The sequence below is a fragment of the Leuciscus leuciscus genome, assembly GCF_965113295.1.
Source record: "Leuciscus leuciscus genome assembly, chromosome: 24".
Taxonomy (NCBI): Eukaryota; Metazoa; Chordata; class Actinopteri; order Cypriniformes; family Leuciscidae; genus Leuciscus; species Leuciscus leuciscus.
The window spans coordinates 32,109,895-32,132,919 of record NC_138723.1 but is presented as its reverse complement, the minus strand read 5'-3'; the positions used below and the strand labels follow the sequence as shown (position 1 = coordinate 32,132,919).

Sequence of the window (23,025 nt, the reverse complement as noted above, 5' to 3'; positions counted from 1 at the left end):
GTGTAGGCCTACTTCTCATTTGTATTGTCCTTTATTGTGAATTCTTGTTTCTTATGCCCTTCCACTCGTCTTTCTTGTGATGTAATACGTGTTTCTGACCTGTAGATGGCGCGCGTGACCTGTGTTTATATAGTTATATTATCCTTATCCTGTGAAGAGAAACAGATGAAGAAGAGCCAGATCGCATACATTTCCTTAAAAAAGTTAGCCTAAACAGCAAAGAAAAAGGAAATATCACAGAATGTACAAAATAATAATGTAATTGTACTGAAGTAGGCCTACAGATGACAATAAAGAGCTTGTAAAGCGCGTTCACTGTCAGCGAGTGGCGCGACACAAACACACAGTTAATGCGTTTTTCCTTCTATCTTTCTCATTTATCTTCTTCTCTTACTAGCGAATCATTATCTATTTTTTATCCGTGTTCTGTTGACGATGGCTGTGTTATTGTTATATTTAGTGTATTATACACACACCTGCTTATTATAAACATGTCAACTTGTGTTTTTTTTGTGGGTTTTTATTTTGTGCGTTAGCCCACTTAAACAATGTATTTAAAAGTTTCTGTTTTCTCCTTTGACTCGACAGAGGAAGAGCTTTACGGGAAAAACTGAAATAAAAACCAAAAGCAAAGGGCTTGAGGAAAGGGCAAGAGTTTTCCCGCGGGAATCCTGAATGAATCCCGGGAATCCCTGAAGATGCTGTGGGAACATATGACACACACACACACACACACACACACACACACACACACACACACACACAGTGACGCAGCGATTTGCTTTAACTACTCAACAGGTTTATTTTAAACGACGTTAACTTGGAATTCAGCTTTATTTCTATTGCGCTTTATATAATAGTTTCAAAGCAGCTTCAGGAAAATAACAGAATCAATGATGCAAAAACAATAAAATATGAGAAATTCTAATTCTACTGTAAAGCAGCTCTAAAGTGGAAAAAAAAGACAATAAAGTGAAAAAAATATTATAATTACAAATGAATGCAATCAAAATAGAAATTAGAATAGAAATAAACTGAAATAAACGACTATCGCGTAAATCCTTCCAAACCAGCAAATCTGAACCTGAACAGAAACAGGGCATTCCTCAAACACACACTCACTCGCTGCTTATATGACGATAACATGTCATGAGGAGGTCGTGGAAGATAAACGTGTTCGAATGAGGGGCATGTTCATTTACTACAAGTCCACAGTATAGTTACTAACCGCGTTTAACGAGTTTTAGGAACAGAGAGAAAGAGAAAGAGAGAGAGAGAGGGAGAGAGAGAGGGAGGGAGAGGTCGGTCAGATTTGACCAATCCCAAGCATGAGCTCAGAAGGAAAAAACAAGTGAGTATTTGCAGGATATTCTTCTCACAGGATGTGTATCGAGCAGAGAGAGAGAGAGAGAGAGAGAGAGAGAGTCCTGAGCTTCAGCCAGACTGAGGAGAGCAGCATGAGAGAGAACAGCACTGGAGAAGCACACAACTGAGGTAACACACTCATATATGATCTTACACACACACACTAATGCAGAGCAAACACACTACTGAGGTAACACACTAATATATGATCTTACACACACACACACACACTAATACTGAGCAAACACACTACTGAGGTAACACACTGCTGAGGTAACACACAAACACACTAATACTGATCAAACACACTACTGAGGTAACACACTAATATTTGATCTTACACACACACTAATACTGAGCAAACACACTACTGAGGTAACACACTAATATTTGATCTTACACACACACTAATGCAGAGCAAACACACTGCTGAGGTAACATGCACTATTAAGGTAACACACTACTGAGATAACACACTACTGAGGTAACACTAATATTGATGTAACACACTACTGAGGTAATATGCACTACTAAGGTAACACACTACTGAGGTAACACTACTGAGGTAACACACTCAGGTTAAGTCATATTGAGCTAACACACTACTGAGGTAACACGTCTGAGGTAACGCTTCTGAAGTAACACACACTACTGAGGTAACACACACTTCTGAGGTAACACTACACTACTGAGGTAACACACACTACTTGGGTAACACACACTACTGAGGTAACACTACTGGGGTAACACTTCTGAGGTAACACGCACTACTGAGGTAACACTTCTGATGTAACACACACACTACACTCCTGAGGTAACACACTTCCGAGGTAACACACACTACTGGGGTAACACTTCTGAGGTAACACACACTACTGGGGTAACACTTCTGAGGTAACACACTACTGGGGTAACACTTCTGAGGTAACACACTTCTGAGGTAACACTACACTACTGAGGTAACACTACACTACTGAGGTAACACACACTTCTGAGGTAACACTACACTACTGAGGTAACACACACTACTTGGGTAACACACACTACTGAGGTAACACACACTACTGAGGTAACACTTCTGATGTAACACACACACACTACACTTCTGAGGTAACACACTTCCGAGGTAACACACACTACTGGGGTAACACTTCTGAGGTAACACACACTACTGGGGTAACACTTCTGAGGTAACACACACTACTGGGGTAACACTTCTGAGGTAAAACACACTACTGGGGTAACACACACACTACACTACTGAGGTAACACACTTCCGAGGTAACACACACTACTGGGGTAACACTTCTGAGGTAACACACACTACTGGGGTAACACTTCTGAGGTAACACACACTACTGGGGTAACACTTCTGAGGTAACACACTTCTGAGGTAACACACACTACTGGGGTAACACTTCTGAGGTAACACACACACACACACACACACACACACACACACACACACACACACACACACACACACACTACACTTCTGAGGTAACACACTTCTGAGGTAACACACACTACTGGGGTAACACTTCTGAGGTAACACACACACACACACACACACACACTACACTTCTGAGGTAACACACTTCTGAGGAAGCAGTGCTGAGATGACACATAACCACACTACAGCTGATGTTTCATGACTGAAGTTATTGGATTGAATGATGATATTACACTGCCATCTCCACTGTTCTTCCTCAAGTCTTATTACTGAGAAGCGTATGAGTCGAGTTTGTGTTTAAAACAGAGCAGATCTGCCCAAGAGGCCAGAAGAATAATCCTGTTTTCTCTTTTGAATTAAGTGTATGTTTCTGACACCATTGGCAGACATTTCTTCTGTTTTTAAGCACAAACTCAATTCATTTTGATAAAGTTTTCAGGAAACAGGACTGTATATTCAGCCCTTCTGCTTCTCCAGTAACTGTATCTTGATGTACCAGAGTTCAGATGTGCACTCGAGTAAGAACATGCGTTTGCACTGTAGAGCTGCTGTAGCTGAGACTGAACTTCATATGATCTTTACACAGTTTCTGATCTGACTTGTTTGAACTGTTGTTGAGTCTCTACTTTATAGAAATAAAGCTGAGTTGGCTTGAGACTAATGTTTTGTTTCCGATCTTGCGGTTCTTCTCGTCTTGGATTGGCGCAGGATGAGTAATCACTCGTTCTGAAACGTCATTCTCTGATATATATTGAACACAATGTGGAAACGATGATTATTCTATTTCTCAACATGTGGGTGTTTCTGTTCAAACTAGATCATGTTTCCACATCATATCTGAGCTAAAAACAGAAGCTGTGACGTGCCATGGCTCAGTGTGACGTCATGACTGTGTCTCCTGCTCTGCTTCATCTGTGTGTGTGTGTGTGTGTGTGTGTGTGTGTGTGTGTGTGTGTGTGTGCAGCATCATGGGTCCGTGTCTCTGGATACTGATGCTCGTGGTCCAGCCGGTCTTGGCCTTCAGACGTCCAGCGGAGGCTTCGGCCTGTCGAGAGGTGAGTGTCACACCGTCTGCGTTTGATCATCTCTCAGTATCTCTCACTTCTGATCAGGTGTGTGTGTGTGTGTGTGCTTTAGTTGGAGTGAAACGGACTTTGTTCAGAGACAAAAATGTCCACATGTAGGACAGAAACAAGCACTAGTGAGATCTCAATTGTTAGTCTCAAATAGAATAAATGGACTAACTTTAGCTTGGATAGACACTCTTCTGTAGAGTCTCAGAGCGGTGGTCTTGCACAGCAGAGAATGAGTTTCTAACTTAGTTTTCCAGTACAAATATCAAAGCAAACTTAAAGTAAGCGGATAGTCTTGCATTCTGAAAAATGCATCAAAATGAAGCGAGTTTGTGCTTAAAACTTTAAGAACAAATATCTGGTAACACTTTACAGTAAGGTTCATTACTTAACATTAGTTATCTACCCTAACTAAGAATGAAAAATACTTCTACAGCATTTATTAATCTTAGTTCATATTAATTTGAACATTTACTAATAAATTATTAAAATCAAAGGTTGTATTTGTGAACATGAACTAACATGAACAGCTGTATTTGTATTAACTAATGTTAACAAAGATTAACAGATACAGTAATAAATGTATTGCTAATTTTTAGTTCATGTTAGTAAATACATGTATTAATGTTAACTAATGAACCTTAGTGTAAAGTGTGACCAGTTGTCTTAATTCAAAGGGAAAAGAAGATTTTGTTTTGAGTTAAAAGTAGAAATGACTCAACCTTTTACTGGATGAGTTAAAGGTACTTATTTTCTTTGTTAATTCCATTTGTGAAAGTAATTTCACAAATGGAATTACCAAAGAAAATAAGTTGCAAAAGAAAAATGAAGCAAATTTAGACTTTCTTTTTTTTTTCAGTGTGGAGAAACAAAGTGAGTGAAGATATTAAGTCTTGTTTACTGAGAAAATATGATCAAAATGATGGGAATTTATGCTTATATATATATTTGCCAGTAGAGTCAGAAAAATAAACTTCATTCAAAGGGAAATCGAGATGATTCTTCAGACACTGGCAGATATTATTAGTTCTTAATGTTTTAAGCACAAACTCACTTCATTTTGATGCATTTTTCACAAACAAGATCTTCAGTCATTTTGCTTCTTCTCCAGTAAATGAATCTTGATTTAAGAATCTTTAGATATTTGTGCTGGAAAACGAGACAGAAACACTGAAGAAGAACATTCTCATTAAATCTATAATCATGTTACAGCTCTACATGACATCTGGAGACTCGTCACTCAGGGTTTAGAGAACGCTTTAGCTTTAATTAACACACACAGTCAAACCAAAACTTAGAGACTCCTTCAACATTTCTCACATCATCACAGTTTATTCACTATAGTTTAGAAAATGGTAATAAAATATGAGCAGTTCTCAGTTGATATTTGACTGGTTTTGTCCGTCCTTCTGTTAGACTGTCTCACACATGAATTATGTTGAATATCTGTCAGCTGTTAAATTTAACTACACAATTAGATAATACCAGTTTAGCTCAACCAATCACCAAGCAATGCTTCATTGTGTTCAGTCTGTGTGTAAAAAGAGCAATTAGCAATTAAAGACAAAACACTTCAGCAGAACATGATCAGCTCAAAGTGTCTGAATCATATTTTACTGGTAGTCACTGTATGAAGAATTATTGGGTATTATGTCACAGTTTATTTTAATTTTGCTCTCCTCACTTACATAAGTGAACTATAGTGCAGTCTTGTTAGCAAAGACCAAATGAGTCATGTTATGGAGAAGCATCCCGTCACTTCTGATGAACTGCTCATGCCAGGTCAGAGAGTTCAGGATGAGTTCAGGATGAGTTCAGGAAGTCTGTGATTGGACATCAGTCAGGAAGTGTGTGTAGGATGAAACACCTCCATTATGTGTCCATCCTCTCGTCGACCTCTGATGTGGGGTTAGTCCCGGTGCCGAGGGAAACTCCTGCCCCGAGTGAAGAGCGTGGCCTATAGATGGCACAGATAGAGCTGTCAGTCTCACGGCACGCAGGAAAACTGCTCTATTGTGTCGAAATATTCCAGGAAACAGCGGAATAATGTCATGCATGTTAACCTGTGGTGGATCACACTGCAAACTATGCTTTTCTTACTTAGTATCTTTGTCTTGTTTCCTGTCCAAATATCAAAAAATTCTCAAATCAAGATGCATTTACTAAAGTACGAGAATGCCATGAGATATTATAGGAGAGTTGTTGCTTAAAACAAGTAAAATTATCTAAAAATATATTTTGCTTCTGTTTGAATTAAGATATTTTTTCAGAAAATTTAGCTTTTGTCAGAAACTGTGGTCTGCTTCGGCCCAGCTTCCACTCTAATGTATATTTTAGGATAAGCTTGATTGGCTTGATCACCATAGAGATGAAGGAAGTCACCATTTGGGTTGATTACATCCTGAGTAAATGGTCACCGATTGTAGAATGGGACACGGAGAAGCATCTCAGACAGCGGGGCGTCTCCGCTTCATTAACATGCAGACCACAGCTTTATTAACATTAAGAGTGCTAAACTGTAACAGGATAACAGGTTGAAGAGTTGAAGAGGGTGCTTCGTGTTCCTCTCCCCGGCGTTGCTGTAATAAACGTCAGTTTTTAGATCTTCGATGTACACATCATTTTTCCTTACACTTTCTTAAAGCATCAGTTCTCTTCATTTTGATTTATTTCCCCAGAAAACAAGACATGATATCTTATGGCATTTTACTCGTATAGTAAATGCATCTTGATTTAAGAATTTTTTGATATTTGGACTGGAAACAAGACAAAAATACTAAGTACGAATAGCATTGTTTTGCAGTGTGTTGTTGACCAGGGGCGGAGCTGTAGCTCTCATGAATAATCAAAAAAGGCGATTAAATCTGTGTCTAAACTGCATGCATGTATTTGTTATATATGCGTCACGTCTCTGGACTATAATATTCTGCTCTGTGCGAGATCACTATAGCCTCTGAGGCACACACTGATGTCATTTTTTAAAGGGCTCATCGGATGCAAAATTCACTTTTAAATGGTGTTTGCATACAAATGTGTGTTTGCAGTGTGTGGACACAACCAGCAAACAATGAAAAAAATCTTTTTTTTTTAATCCTCAAAAAGTCTAAACACTCTCAATAATCAAGCCGTTTGGATTTTCTGAGCAATGTGATGTCATAATGCTCATGCTCCGCCCACAACACTGACGGACTGTCCCGTATTAGCATATTTCCGCCCTTAGCCGTTTGTATACTGTCCGCCAAGGCATCACTTTACGTGTCTTGTGTCGACACCCCCCACGGAAGAGAGAGGGGGGGGGGGGGGGGGGGTTACCTCATTATCATTTAAAGAGACATGCACCTCATTATCATTTAAAGAGACATGCACTGAAACGGGAAAAGAGCTGTTTTTGAGGAGGTAAAGAGGCTGTTGTTTTACACAACCATTGAGGAATTTTAACCAAAGTGTGTTACAAGCTTTACCCAAATAAGTGTGAGCCACCCCAATGAAAAACCCCTGGCTGATGTTGACTAACAGCACTGTTTCTTCTCCAGCTCCAGGAGGACCTCGACTGCAGCAATCTGAACCTTAGACGGATCCCGAAGCAAATCCCGGACACCATCCACCGGCTCGATCTGTCCCGAAACTTCCTCCAGAACCTCACGGACCGAGACCTGCCGTCCTCATCCACCATCCGACATCTCAACCTTCACGGAAACAAGATCCAGTTCATCCAGCCGGGACTCTTCCAAGACATGAGGCTTCTGGAGGAGCTGGATCTGTCGGAGAACTCCCTGGATCTCTACGCGTCTCTGAAAACACACGTGGGGACGCTCGCATCCGTGCGCCGACTGGATCTATCCAGAAACGGGTTGTTCACGGACATGAGCGACTTCTTCCTGAACGACGCCCCTGTTCTCACCAACCTCTCTTTGGATGGGAACAGCATCACTAAGATAGGCCGATCCACATTCAACGGATCTCAAGCTTTAAAGAACATTGACTTACACAACAACGTGATCATAGAGATCGAAGAAGGAGCGTTCGAGTCCTTGACGGGACTCTCCGATCTCGATTTGTCTATGAACTCCATCTCATGCATTACGGACTTCAACCTCGTTCAGCTCAAGACGCTGAACTTGAGCAAAAACAGCTTGACCAACTTCCAGGCCGACGAATCGGATCAGGAGTTCGAGCTTCAGTATCTGGACTTGAGAGAAAACAAAATCCTCTACTTCCCCGTCCTTCCCCAAAGGAACAAGCTCATATACCTGGACTTGTCTAGAAATCTCCTGAGGAGTGTAAATTGCTCCGGTCCATTAGAAGAGCTGGAGAACCTGAAGGACGGTGGATATCTATTGACTGATCCTGATAAACCTCTTTCACTGTGCGTCAGTAAGAGGCACCAGGATTTTCCCAGCTTGCTTTACTTGGACTTGAGCTTCAACCAGCTCAAAGCGGTTTCTCCCTCGTTCTTCACCAGTATGACTGCGCTGGAAACCCTAAACATCAGCAACAACTGTTTAGAAAGCTTCACTGTGGACGACGGTCTGAACTCTTTGGAGACACTAGACATCAGCTCCAACAATCTCCAGAACCTTTCCTTCGGGCTGAACGCGCTGGCCGCGTTACACGAGCTCCACCTCGAGGGAAACGCTCTCCAAACGTTAGACGCCGGGATTTTCCTCAGGCTTCCCAACATCCGAAGCCTTCATCTTCAGCAGAACCAACTCAGCATTTCTTCTCCTTCGGGAACTCCGAGTTTCGGCTGCGTCCAACTCTCCTCAATCCCGACTCTAAGGTATCTGTACCTTTCGGAAAACGGTTTGTTTTCGGTTCCACCGGGATCGTTCCAGGGAAGCCCGTTGCTAATCCTGGATTTATCCCAGAATCCCGGCGTTGACATCATCCCGTCGTCGTTCTCCGGTCTGGAGGCGTCTCTTTCCCATCTCTCTCTAAAGGGAAACCAACTTCAATCCCTAACAATTGACTTCACTCTTTTCCAGAATCTAAAATCCTTGGATTTGTCGGTGAACCGGCTCACGGGAGTCTCCCTATGGAGCGGGGATTCCTCCCTCGAGTCATTAAACCTGCAAAACAACAGTTTGGTAACGCTTAATGAAGTAATGCTGCAAGAAACGCTCCGAACTTTATACGTGGGATCGAACCCGTTGAGCTGTTGCATGAACCCGCACCTCCTCACGCTTCTCTGGCAGGAGAGACTCACGGTGCCGGATCTCTCCGGAGCGACGTGCTGGTATTCCCGAGACTCGGAGAGCGTGGAGATCAGCGTGAGCGCCGTGAAGCCGGAGCACTGCGAGTCCGCCGACGGAAAGGTGTTGTGGATTAGCGTGATTGTGGTGCTTGTACTGGGAATGGCGCTGGCGTTGGCCGTCACGTTAAAGCTCTGTCACTCAAAGAGGCACAGGTTCAAAAGAGGCATCAAAGCTTGAATCTAAAGACGAAAGAAGGAAAAGAAACCAGAGCGTTCTCACCTGACTAGTGCCGCATGCATGACACCGGGTTTCAGTATGGGATGCGTGGGTGATCAGGAACAGATTCAATGTGAAATGCACCAGCATAAATGCACGAAACATTCACTGTAAAAAGTGATTAGTTGAGCTGACTTAAAGAAATTGAGGAAACCCGTTGCCTTAAAATTATTAAGTAATCTTCATGCTTAATTGAGAAAATTAAGTATCACAAATCACATAACTTAATTTTTTTAATTAGGACTACGTTTTTTTTACTTAATAATTTCAAGGGTTTACTCAATTTCTTTATGTAAGTGAACTGAACACTTACACACTGTATAAACATGAACCCTGAAGATGCTCTTGCACGACTCAAACCGCACGAGTCGGCAGCAACACTACACTTTCTGATGTATATTGCATGCACTTTATTGACTGTGATTTGTGAGTATTGGAGTGAAATGTACCTGCGATATGTTTGCATATTGCAAACCCGCCCTTGACCGATGCAAAACACGGTGCAAACACTAGATGCACTGCACAGAGAGATCTACAGCATGTTGTGCATTAGCCGAAGGAATGTCATCGGATAGAGGAAGCGTTTTACTGGAACACCTGCACCACTTTCCTGTTGTTGAGCTCAGTTTCCTATCCTGGCGTTGATGATTTACTCAGCCTCAGTTACCCTGAGCCGTGTTTGACTGGCGATCGAGTTTAGCTCTGCACACATAAACACACAGACACACACACACCGCAATATTTGTTTGGTCTTTTTTTAGATTTTCCAGCCTGGAATAAGTTCGACCCTGGTGTGTATATCATGAGCGAGGATAAAGATAGACGGGAGAGCCCGGTCGAGGGAAGCGCACCTCATCACCACGGATATAAATAGAGTTGTGTTTGACGCGATACTGAAAGGAGCTTCCTCCTATCAGTCTGAGTCACGGACCTTCTGCTTTATACACACACATGACACAACCCACAGTCACACACACGTCATGTATGAGCTGCCACTACTATATGAAGGAACTATACCACAACTGTTGTGTAAATCTATTTATGAAGTATTTTCCTAAATAAAAGGTCTGTGTTACGTGTGGTCTGCGGTGTGTGTTCCTCCTCACTATCTCAGCATTACCATTTTAGGTCAGAATCATCATCATGACACACATCAATATAAAATACCAAAACAAGTCATTTGCATGATAAACTGAAAAGGAAATGCTCTATCTCGCTGACATCACTTTTAGGTTTGCGAAAACTACTGGGTAAAATTAGGCAATATACAAATTTCTATATAGACGTCGTGTGTTAGGAATCTCACATGTGGTCTGAGCCGCAAGAAACGAGCTTCTTCCTCAATATTGTAGCCTTATTTTCCAGCACGAATATCTAAACATTCTTAAATCAAGATATGAAGAGTTCAGATGCAAAAGCCTCTAAGTGCCATCTGAAATTTTCTTCTAGAATGATCATTTTTATAAAGCTTGTATATTTAAGTTCAATAATTTCACTTAAATGGCAATGCAAATTACCTATTAATTGTCATTTAAGTGAAATTACTTAACTTAAATATACAAGCTTTATAAAAATGATCATTCTAGAAGAAAATTTCAGATGGCACTTATAGAGGCTTTTGCACCTGAACTCTTCATATATCAGACGGAGACGCAAAATGACTGAAGATATTAAGTCTTAATTATTCAAATTAAGTGAGTTTCTGCTTAAAACAAGAACAAATATCGGGGCAGTGGGGGCAGAACAATAGTTTTGCCGTTGAATTAAGGTTATTTTTCTGACTCAATCGGCACTTATTTATTTTATATGTATTTTTGACCCAATTTTGTTTGTTTTAAGCATGAACTCACTTATAATTGTAATCATTTTAAACCAGACTTCATATCTGAGGTCATTTTGCTGCTGAACTAAATGTGTCTTGATTTAAGAATGTTTAGGTGTTTTATACGCTTATTAAAGCAGCATGAATAATCAATAATTAGAACAATGAATGCATGCTAATTAGTGACTCGGCTGGCAGTGTCTCCAGCACAATGACATCATCTGTTGAAACAGGAAGTAGCGCTACAGGAAGTGGCCCGCACACAAACATGGAACACCGAGTCCTCAGAGACCCGCCGCTGTTTCCACTGTTCTCTGCTCTAAAAGGGCTTCAACTATATATATATATATGTCTATAAATCTGTTTATGAAGTGTTTTCCTAAATAAAAGGTCTGTGTTACGTGTCGGTGTGTGTGTGTGTGTTCCTCCTCACTACTGCAGCATTACCATTTTAGGTCAGAATCATCATGACACACATCAATATAAAATACCAAAAGTAGTTTGCATGATAAACTGAAGAGGAAATGCTTTATCTCTCTCTCTATATATATTCTCTTCTGCTCAAGGCTGCATTTATTTGAGAATACGGTAAAAAAAAAAAGTGAATTATTATATATTATTCCAGTGTAAATCAGCTGTTTTCTATGCGGGTATATAGTAAATTATAGTTTATTCCTGTGATCAAAGCTGAATTTATTTAATTAAAAATACAGTAAAAATCACAAAATATTTTGTAAGGGATAATGTAGAGCGAGGCGGTTGACAGGCTCGCGTCGGGGTCTTGAGTCAGCCTGAAGGGGGTGTAATCGCTATATCAACCGCCTCGCGCTACATTATCCCGCTTATTACATGGCTACCTACCAAATAAATCAATAATTTGACACAAAATATTGATTTAAAAACGATTGTATTGCTTCCGCTAAAGAAAATAGTCCGTTCCGGTGTGGTGAACAGAGGAGTCCTACTGAAGAGATGAGTCCGAGCATAGGACCCAAGCAATCCGATTGGTTCAAAGCACGTTTGATGGGTAATCGCTTTAGTGCCTGGTTACAAATCATACAAAATTACTTTATTATAGAAGACGTTTGTACCACGTTATAACGAGTCATTAATGTATTTGAACTTATACGTTTCATATACGAGTATGTAACCGAAGCTATAGATTATGAAATTAAACATTTCTCGTTGTTGTTGTGTTTTTTAGTTAGCTTAGATAGTAGCATAGCATACAGCTAACGTTATCCGATGATCGTGCTAGCTGAGCTTTACCTGAGTTTATACTGCCCTGATACTGCCTTACCGCAACTCGTAATGCAATTATAATTATGTCATGGCATACTAATGGGGTCGTAAGCTTGGACTCATCTCTTCAGTAGGACTCCTCTGTTCACCACACCGTCTCTACGGTTAGAATCCTGCGTCCATAGCAACGCTCTGTTTATCATGGCAACGGTGTGTTATATTAGCAGTGTCTGTTATCAAGAAATAACACACCACATTATACATTAGAGTTCAACCAAGCCATGTAATAATCCAGTGTAAATCATCTGTTTTCTATGTGAATATCTAGTAAAGTGTAATTTATTCCTGTGATCAAAGCTGAATGTTCAGCATCATTACTCCAGTCTTCAGTGTCACATGATCCTTCACAAATCACTCTTAAATGAGGATTTGACACATTATAATCAATGTTGAACAGTTAATATCTTTGTGGAAACCGTCATGCATTTTATTTTTCAGGATCCTTTGATGAATAGAGAGTTCAAAAGAACAGCATTTACTTGAAACATGATCTTCTGTACCAGTGTAAGTGTGTAGTGTCGCTGTGACTGACAGTTAAGCGGTGTCGTCGCCTCAGGTCTGCAGTAACAGGAGCTTCTCCATCAGGTCCAGCACAGTCTTTATCTGCTCATCCTTCAGTAGCTTCTCCTGTCAGGAATAATACTATCGTGACCTCGTCGTGACCCCAAAGGTCAGCTTTATGTGTTCGTGTGATGATGTCATCATGACCTCACAGGTTCTGCACGTTTATCTGCACGATGAGCCGCTTGTGTGTGAGATCCAGAGAACGAGAGAACGAGCTGAGCTGTCATGTGTTTCTGTATCAGGTTATGTTTGTGTACGCGCCGCACAGGGCCAATTATACATTCATAATAGCAGCAGTTTTATTTATATAATTACTGTAAATCCTGTCGTTATGATGCGTAGGACAGTCTTGTTTCCAGATGAACGTGTAACTACCAGAGACCAGAAGAGAATCACATGTTTGAAGAGCGTCTTTGTCTCTGTGGAATCTCTGAAACAATAGCAGTCTTCATTATCATCATCATCGTGTGTGTGTGTGTGTGTGTGTGTGTGTGTGTGTGTGTGTGTGTGTCAGATCCGCCCCTGTCAGGAATGAGGAAAGAAGGAACTGGATAATTTTTGGGGTAAGTTGAGTGATTTCCCCCTCAAACCAGTTCAGTGCATCTCCTGTGTTCACTGCTGAGGTTTAGGATTGGCTCGGGATTGTGTAGCCAATCAGCACTGTGACTGGCACTGGCAGGACCAATGAAATCTCTAGAATCGGCTTTGGGGCGGAGTTTACGCTGAACAACTATAACGCTAAGGACACAGAGAAACTACATCACTGGAATCACTTTCAGAACGATTGTTGAACGATGAAAACACTGACAGCCAATCAGAATCCGTCCTGCTCACACACACACACACACACACACACACACACACACACACTGACATCAGCATTAGTTCATCTTCAAGGAGCTGAACTGAAATCAAAGGAGTTCTGACTGTAATCAGAAACCGACTCACTCCCTCCAGACGATAAACAAATCATTCCGCTCGTGTTTGTTTATCCATCGGAAATGTGTGTAAAAGTCCCGTCCTGATCACTGTCTGGATCTCTCGCCCAACACACACACACACACACACACACACACACACACACACACACACACACACACACACACTCCCTCTCTCTCTCTCTCTCTCTCTCTCTCTCTCTCTCTCTCTCTCTCTCTCACACACACACACACACACACACACACACACACTCCCTCTCCCTCTCTCTCTCTCTCTCTCTCTCTCTCACACACACACACACACACACACACACACACACACACACACACAGGAGGATCTGTGTTCAGTCTGAAGGTCTGAATGTTTATTACTCTTGTCTTAATAACTCAACACGGATCACATGATCACATTCCTCTGTCTGTCGTGTTCATCACGCTAAAGGAAACTAAGCGGATACTTGATCCCGACGATTAAAGCAGAATGAGAGTCAGCGAGTGTTTCTCACACACACACACACACACACACACACACACACACACACACACACACACACACACACACACACACACACACACACACACACACACACACACACACACACACACACACACACACACACACACACAGATTCTCCCCGCAGCCCTGAAACTGCATTTCTGTAAACATGAACAAAGCCTGCGCTCGTCTTACTGAAGTCCGATCCGCTGATCAGAGTCAGACGCTCGTGTTCTTGAGGATCTGATGTTTGTGCCACACTTGTTTTCCAGCACGAATATCTAAAGATTCTTACATCAGGAAATCACATTTACTGGAGAAGCAAAATGGCTGAAGATATTAAGTCTTAATTATTCAAATAAACTGAGTTAAAGGGATAGTTCACCCAAAAATGAACATTACCCATGATTTACTCTCCCTCAACTCATCCTAGGTGTGTATGACACTCTTCTCTCAGACGAACACAATCAGAGTTATATTAATAAATGTCCTGGCTCTTCCCAGCTTTATAATGAAAGTGAATGGCTATTTCTGTTTTGAAGTCTATAAAAGTGCATCCATCATAAAAATGCACTTTTATCATGGACAGATGCACTTTTATGATGGACAGATGCACTTTTATGATGGACAGATGCACTTTTATGATGGATAGATGCACTTTTATGATGGACAGATGCACTTTTATGATGGACAGATGCACTTTTATGATGGACAGATGCACTTTTATGATGGACAGATGCACTTTTATGATGGACAGATGCACTTTTATGATGGATAGATGCACTTTTATGAATAGATGCACTTTTATGATGGACAGATGCACTTTTATGATGGACAGATGCACTTTTATGATGGACAGATGCACTTTTATGATGGAAAGATGCACTTTTATGATGGACAGATGCACTTTTATGATGGATAGATGCACTTTTATGATGGATAGATGCACTTTTATGATGGATAGATGCACTTTTATGATGGACAGATGCACTTTTATGATGGGCAGATGCACTTTTATGATGGACAGATGCACTTTTATGATGGATAGATGCACTTTTATGATGGACAGATGCACTTTTATGATGGGCAGATGCACTTTTATGATGGACAGATGCACTTTTATGATGGATAGATGCACTTTTATGATGGACAGATGCACTTTTATGATGGACAGATGCACATTTATGATGGATAGATGCACTTTTATGAATAGATGCACTTTTATGATGGCAGATGCACTTTTATGATGGACAGATGCACTTTTATGATGGACAGATGCACTTTTATGATGGCAGATGCACTTTTATGATGGACAGATGCACTTTTATGATGGATAGATGCACTTTTATGAATAGATGCACTTTTATGATGGATAGATGCACTTTTATGAATAGATGCACTTTTATGATGGACAGATGCACTTTTATGATGGCAGATGCACTTTTATGAATAGATGCACTTTTATGATGGATAGATGCACTTTTATGAATAGATGCACTTTTATGATGGCAGATGCACTTTTATGATGGCAGATGCACTTTTATGATGGATAGATGCACTTTTATGAATAGATGCACTTTTATGATGGATAGATGCACTTTTATGAATAGATGCACTTTTATGATGGACAGATGCACTTTTATGATGGCAGATGCACTTTTATGATGGACAGATGCACTTTTATGATGGATAGATGCACTTTTATGAATAGATGCACTTTTATGATGGATAGATGCACTTTTATGAATAGATGCACTTTTATGATGGCAGATGCACTTTTATGATGGACAGATGCACTTTTATGATGATAGATGCACTTTTATGATGGACAGATGCACTTTTATGATGATAGATGCACTTTTATGATGGACAGATGCACTTTTATGATGGATAGATGCACTTTTATGATGGATAGATGCACTTTTATGATGATAGATGCACTTTTATGATGATAGATGCACTTTTATGATGGACAGATGCACTTTTATGAATAGATGCACTTTTATGATGGCAGATGCACTTTTATGATAGACAGATGCACTTTTATGATGGATAGATGCACTTTTATGATGGCAGATGCACTTTTATGATAGACAGATGCACTTTTATGATGGACAGATGCACTTTTATGATGGCAGATGCACTTTTATCATAGACAGATGCACTTTTATGATGGACAGATGCACTTTTATGATGGACAGATGCACTTTTATGATGGCAGATGCACTTTTATGATAGACAGATGCACTTTTATGATGGATAGATGCACTTTTATGATGGCAGATGCACTTTTATGATAGACAGATGCACTTTTATGATGGACAGATGCACTTTTATGATGATAGATGCACTTTTATGATGGATAGATGCACTTTTATGATGGACAGATGCACTCTTATGATGGACAGATGCACTTTTATGATAGACAGATGCACTTTTATGATGGACAGATGCACTTTTATGATGATAGATGCACTTTTATGATGGACAGATGCACTTTTATGATGGACAGATGCACTTTTATGATGGATAGATGCACTTTTATGAATAGATGCACTTTTATGATGACAGTTACACTTTTATGATGATAGATGCACTTTTATGATGGCAGATGCACTTTTATGATGATAGATGCACTTTTATGATGATAGATGCACTTTTATGATGGCAGATGCACTTTTATGATGATAGATGCACTTTTATGAATAGATGCACTTTTATGATGACAGATGCACTTTTATGATGATAGATGCACTTTTATGATGGACAGATGCACTTTTATGATGACAGATGCACTTTTATGATGATAGATGCACTTTTATGATGGATAGATGCACTTTTATGATGGATAGATGCACTTTTATGGACTTCAAAACATTCACTGCCATTATAAAGCTTGGAAGAGCCAGGACATTTTTTTTATATAACTCTGATTGTGTTCGTCAGAGAGAAGAGTGTCATATACACCTAGGATGACTTCAGGGGGAGTAAATCATGGGTAATTTTCTATCCTTTAAAAATCATCTTGTTTTCCCTTTGAATGAAGTCAAAGTGATAAATCTCAGGTGTGTTTGAGAAAGTACCTCGGGTTCGGCTGTACTGTGGAGTTGAATTTCAGGAATATCCGCTCCAGGTTTTTGGCCTTTCCCGTTACCTGCTCCCCGGAGAGAGAAACTCAAAGCTACACGTTCCTGGAAAGAGAAAGAAAAACAGACCAGGAGAGAAATAAATCCCACATGAACTCTGAAAGATCCCACAGAACCCCTGTGATGGTCACAGCCATGGCCTCACAACCAGTTCAAGAGCGGTAACCGTTATTTGGTAGCTTATGTAGTAGTGTTGTTGTTAGTCTTCCCCTGTGTGTCAAAATTGGTCTGATCAGCCAATATATAAGTCCCTGTTGTTTCTTGTGTAGGAGGTCAGTTGTATTTTTGAGTCTTTTATGTTCAGAGCTTTAGTTTCCGTCTGTTTATTTGGCTTTTTTTGGGGGCCCAAACTTTATCTTTATTTTGTTGTCATGATTGTTGGGAAATAAAAATCCTTACTTTTGAACTTCCCTTGTGACTCCTCTTGCTTAACTGCTTGGTCCCTGACAACCCCGTACAGAAGTTTAAAACACACTTAATATTCAATAACTTTATCGATCTGACTATCAGATGAAAACACTGAGCTGGATCTGAATAACGACTCTGATGTCTTCTGTGAGTTTGACTTCATTGAACATCATTGAGTGTTTATTACTGTGAAGCGATCTGCACTCTACTCTGGGCTCTACTCTGCGCTCTACTCTGGGCTCTACTCTGCGCTCTACTCTGCGCTCTACTCTGCGCTCTACTCTGGGCTCTACTCTGGGTTCTACTCTGCGCTCTACTCTGGGCTCTACTCTGGGCTCTACTCTGGGCTCTACTCTGGGCTCTACTCTGCGCTCTACTCTGGGCTCTACTCTGGGCTCTACTCTGGGTTCTACTCTGCGCTCTACTCTGCGCTCTACTCTGGGCTCTACTCTGCGCTCTACTCTGGGCTCTACTCTGCGCTCTACTCTGGGCTCTACTCTGCACTCTACTCTGCGCTCTACTCTGCGCTCTACTCTGGGCTCTACTCTGCGCTCTACTCTGGGTTCTACTCTGGGTTCTACTCTGCGCTCTACTCTGCACTCTACTCTGGGCTCTACTCTGCACTCTACTCTGGGCTCTACTCTGCGCTCTACTCTGCACTCTACTCTGGGCTCTACTCTGCGCTCTACTCTGCACTCTACTCTGGGCTCTACTCTGCACTCTACTCTGGGCTCTACTCTGCACTCTACTCTGCACTCTACTCTGCACTCTACTCTGCACTCTACTCTGCACTCTACTCTGGGCTCTACTCTGCGCTCTACTCTGGGTTCTACTCTGCGCTCTACTCTGGGCTCTACTCTGCGCTCTACTCTGGGCTCTACTCTGCGCTCTACTCTGGGTTCTACTCTGCACTCTACTCTGGGCTCTACTCTGGGCTCTACTCTGCGCTCTACTCTGGGTTCTACTCTGCGCTCTACTCTGCGCTCTACTCTGGGCTCTACTCTACTCTGCGCTCTACTCTGCACTCTACTCTGGGCTCTACTCTGGGCTCTACTCTGCGCTCTACTCTGCGCTCTACTCTGTACTCTACTCTGGGCTCTACTCTACTCTGCGCTCTACTCTGCGCTCTACTCTGCACTCTACTCTGGGCTCTACTCTGCGCTCTACTCTGGGTTCTACTCTGGGCTCTACTCTGCGCTCTACTCTGGGTTCTACTCTGCGCTCTACTCTGCGCTCTACTCTGCGCTCTACTCTGCGCTCTACTCTGCGCTCTACTCTGGGCTCTACTCTGGGCTCTACTCTGGGCTCTACTCTACTCTGGGCTCTACTCTGCGCTCTACTCTGCACTGTACTCTGCACTCTACTCTGCACTCTACTCTGGGCTCTACTCTGCGCTCTACTCTGCGCTCTACTCTGCGCTCTACTCTGCGCTCTACTCTGGGCTCTACTCTGGGCTCTACTCTGCACTCTACTCTGGGCTCTACTCTGCACTCTGTACGCGCTGTAGAAGTAAAGCTGACTCGACTTGAATGGACTGAACATCCGCTTCTGAGAGTGTGTGCACGTCAGTAACTCAGTGATTGCGTGTCAGTTTTCCATCATATTAAACTCAAACTCAGTTTCGCTTCGATATGAATTGCCAGTTTCTTTCATCAGAGCTCAAGATTCTCCAGAAGAGTTCAATAGTGAGGGACTTTCTCAAGGGCCGATTCTCATTATCAGTCAGACCTTCTTACAATAACCACAATAGGGGCACAAGTGTGTGTGTGTGTGTGTGTGTGTGTGTGTGTGCGTGCTTGCGTGTGCGTGTTTGATGGGTAGGTTTAGGGGTCGGGTTAGTGTGTGTGTGTGTGTGTGTGTGTGTGTGTGTGTTTGATGGGTAGGTTTAGGGGTCGGGTTAGTGTGTGTGTGTGTGTGTGTGTGTGTGTGTGTGTGTGTGTGTGTGTGTGTGTGTGTGTGTGCGTGTGTGTGATGGGTAGGTTTAGGGGTCGGGTTAGTGTGTGTGTGTGTGTGTGATGGGTAGGTTTAGGGGTCGGGTTAGTGAGTGTGTGAGTATGAGTGTGTGCGGGTATGAGTGTGTGCGAGTATGAGTGTGTGTGTGTGTGTGTGTGTGAGTATGAGTGTGTGTGAGTATGTGTGTGTGAGTATGTGTGTGTGTGTGTGTGTGTGTGTGTGTGTGTGTGTGTGTGTGAGTGTGAGTATGAGTGTGTGTGAGTATGAGTGTGTGTGAGTATGTGTGTGTGTGAGTGTGTGTGAGTATGTGTGTGTGTGTGTGTGTGTGTGTGTGTGAGTATGAGTGTGTGTGAGTATGAGTGTGTGTGAGTATGAGTGTGTGTGAGTATGTGTGTGTGTGTGTGAGTGTGTGTGAGTATGTGTGTGTGTGTGTGTGAGTATGAGTGTGTGTGTGTGTGTGTGTGTGAGTATGTGTGTGTGTGTGAGTGTGTGTGAGTATGTGTGTGTGTGTGAGTATGAGTGTGTGTGAAGCTGATCCTGATGTTTCTCTCATGACTGCGCTCTAGCTCTGAGTTTAACAGCACAACTGGAGTCAATTAGACTTTCATTTCACAAGAGTTCATCTACTTCTCCACACTCAGAAGAATCTCATCAAGCAACACATTTATCGAAACAAGAAACTTCCACTTGAAAGAAACAAAATGACATGAATTTACGTCTTGATTTCAGAGAGATCAGGAGTTTTGTGAAAAACGTTATTTTCGATTTTTTTTACCCTGGCAAACCGTTTCTGTTCCAAACATCATTCCTCTGGAATTAAGACAATGTTGTATCATTTTGTCTGGTAAGTAAGTATATGTTGTTGTATGGATGTGTGTATGAGTGTTTGGACAGCTGCTCTTCATCACCTGACCTTCACTAACCTGGTGACCGGCTCTCAGTGTCAGGGCGTTTCTGGGGGAGAGTGTGTGTGACGTCAGTGTGAACGAGTGAAAGCGGAGTGTGTTTACTGTAGGCACTCGCAGTCCCTCGCTCTTCTGTGGATCTGCAGATACAGTGATGATCCTCATGATCCTCATGACAGTCCCCGCTGACGAGACGACAGAGGAACGGATGCAGGAGTTTAATCACACATCTGGGAATCGCTGATAGTGACGGAGTCTCCTCCAGAACACACACATCCCCATATATGGACTGACTTTTGTGCTTCCTTCTAATATGGTTTTAAATAGAATTTCAATAAAGTACAACAGACAGAACACATTACATTCACACACACACACACACACACACACACACACACACACACACACACACACACACACACACACATTACATTCAGAACTACAGTAATATAACACGGTTAGGCTGATAATTATAGGAATATGTTTAAATATATATATGGAAAAGTGTTTGGACAGTGTTTTTATATTTATACATATTAATATAAATATAAATATATAAATATGTATATATGTGATGTATTACAAATTAAATGTCTATGATAAATTTAGCGGGGTCCCACGGGGTGTGTGTGCGTGTCCGTGTGTGCATGTGTGTGTGTGTGCGTGTGTGTGTCATGAGCGAGGAGAGTGAGGCACAGGAAGTTCCTGCAGTCAGTAAATTGTAAACAGACGGTGAGCTTCATGAGCTGGACGTGAGTCACACTGAACGGCTCTTTGTGAGTAAAGTCTCACTTTCTGGAGGTCAGACAGGTCACAGATGAACCACTTTCCCTCTGTGATATCTCTATGATGAAGCAGCGCATGACCTCTGACCTCTGACCCTCACCGCACCGTCCAGTGCTCACCCTCAGTCTTCTGAAGAAACCTTCCTGGTTACTGTGTTTAATAGGGTGTTGCTTTGGTTGTTACTATTGACCACAATATTATTTTAAATAGACTCGAAAACGATGTTGGCATTAGTGGAATTGCAATAGTATGGTTTAACTCACACTTATCTGACCATTATCAGTTTGTAGCAGTAAATGAAGAGATGTCTCATCGATCACAAGTTCAGTATGGCGTACCACAAGGCTCAGTACTAGGACCGCTGCTGTTCACTCTGTACATGCTACCTCACACACACTCACACACTCACACACACACACACACACACACACACACACACACACACTCCAGATCTGATGAAGGACCTGCGCCTGAACACGACGACAACACAGTCCTGAAGTGTCCACCAGTCTCTCCCCTGTGAAGGCCTCCTTCCCTTTCCCTCTGTACAGATAAACGTTGTCGAAGCGGTTCACATGGCTACGCGGAATTGATAAATAATTCTGTATTATACATTTTTAATGCCAGACAAGTAATTTGTTGAGGTCAATTTGTAAAGAAAGACTACACCTGTGCACAAATATATTCAAATGTGCACACCTATAGACTAAACACGCATGTGCGCGCCGTCAGTGTTTCACAGGTGTGTGTTCTCGAGCCTCAAACACTGTTGTGTGAATGAGCGGCCGGATCGCACGAAGGGTTTTCTGTGAGAACGGTGTGTGTTAGCGGCCGCTAAGTTAATAACTAATGATCTTTACAACGGAAGTGAATCAATCTAAACTAACTTTATCTGGATAATAACTTTATTCTAGATCTGCTGTAAAGCCTAAACACTCTCTGTTACTGTAATCTCCAATTATCACTGTAAAGCTGCAGTGAAACATCTATATTGTTAAAGCGCTGTATAAATGAAGGAGACTTCTTGACTTAAACAGGGTGTTGCTATATGTGGCTGGTAATTGCTTGTGTTTCTCATTTGTATGTGATCTTGGATAAGAGTGTGTGCTAAATGAATACGTGTCAATGCTGCTGTTCTGTTTTAATCTGAGTCTGATGTGAGAAATCACTCATGTCTGAAACTAGTCATGATGAATTACACTGTGATTGATCAACACACGATTGATGACTGTCGGATCTTTGCTGACATCAGTATGAAGGAACTTCGTGTTTTGGCCATGAGTGTTTGTGTTCTTCTGGAGCGTCTGTAATGAGGAACAAAACCCTGATCCACAAACCATAAA

At 41.7% G+C, this 23,025-nt stretch overlaps 1 protein-coding gene and 1 long non-coding RNA gene across 2 annotated transcripts; one reads left to right on the top strand and one right to left on the bottom strand.

Annotated features, from left to right (window-relative positions):
* Positions 1-1,329: 1,329 nt before the first annotated feature.
* On the top strand, positions 1,330-10,437 carry lrrc32 (leucine rich repeat containing 32). Its single transcript, XM_082158646.1, has 3 exons — positions 1,330-1,494; positions 3,783-3,873; positions 7,425-10,437. Exons 2-3 carry the CDS (start codon positions 3,787-3,789, stop codon positions 9,321-9,323), a joined length of 1,986 nt encoding a protein of 661 aa, XP_082014772.1. The 5' UTR covers positions 1,330-1,494; positions 3,783-3,786; the 3' UTR covers positions 9,324-10,437.
* Positions 9,610-15,673, bottom strand: LOC309489827. Its single transcript, XR_014202526.1, has 2 exons — positions 12,576-15,673; positions 9,610-12,103 (listed from the first exon to the last, which is right to left on the bottom strand). It is a non-coding gene; the product is annotated as an uncharacterized lncRNA (long non-coding RNA).
* Positions 15,674-23,025: the final 7,352 nt, after the last annotated feature.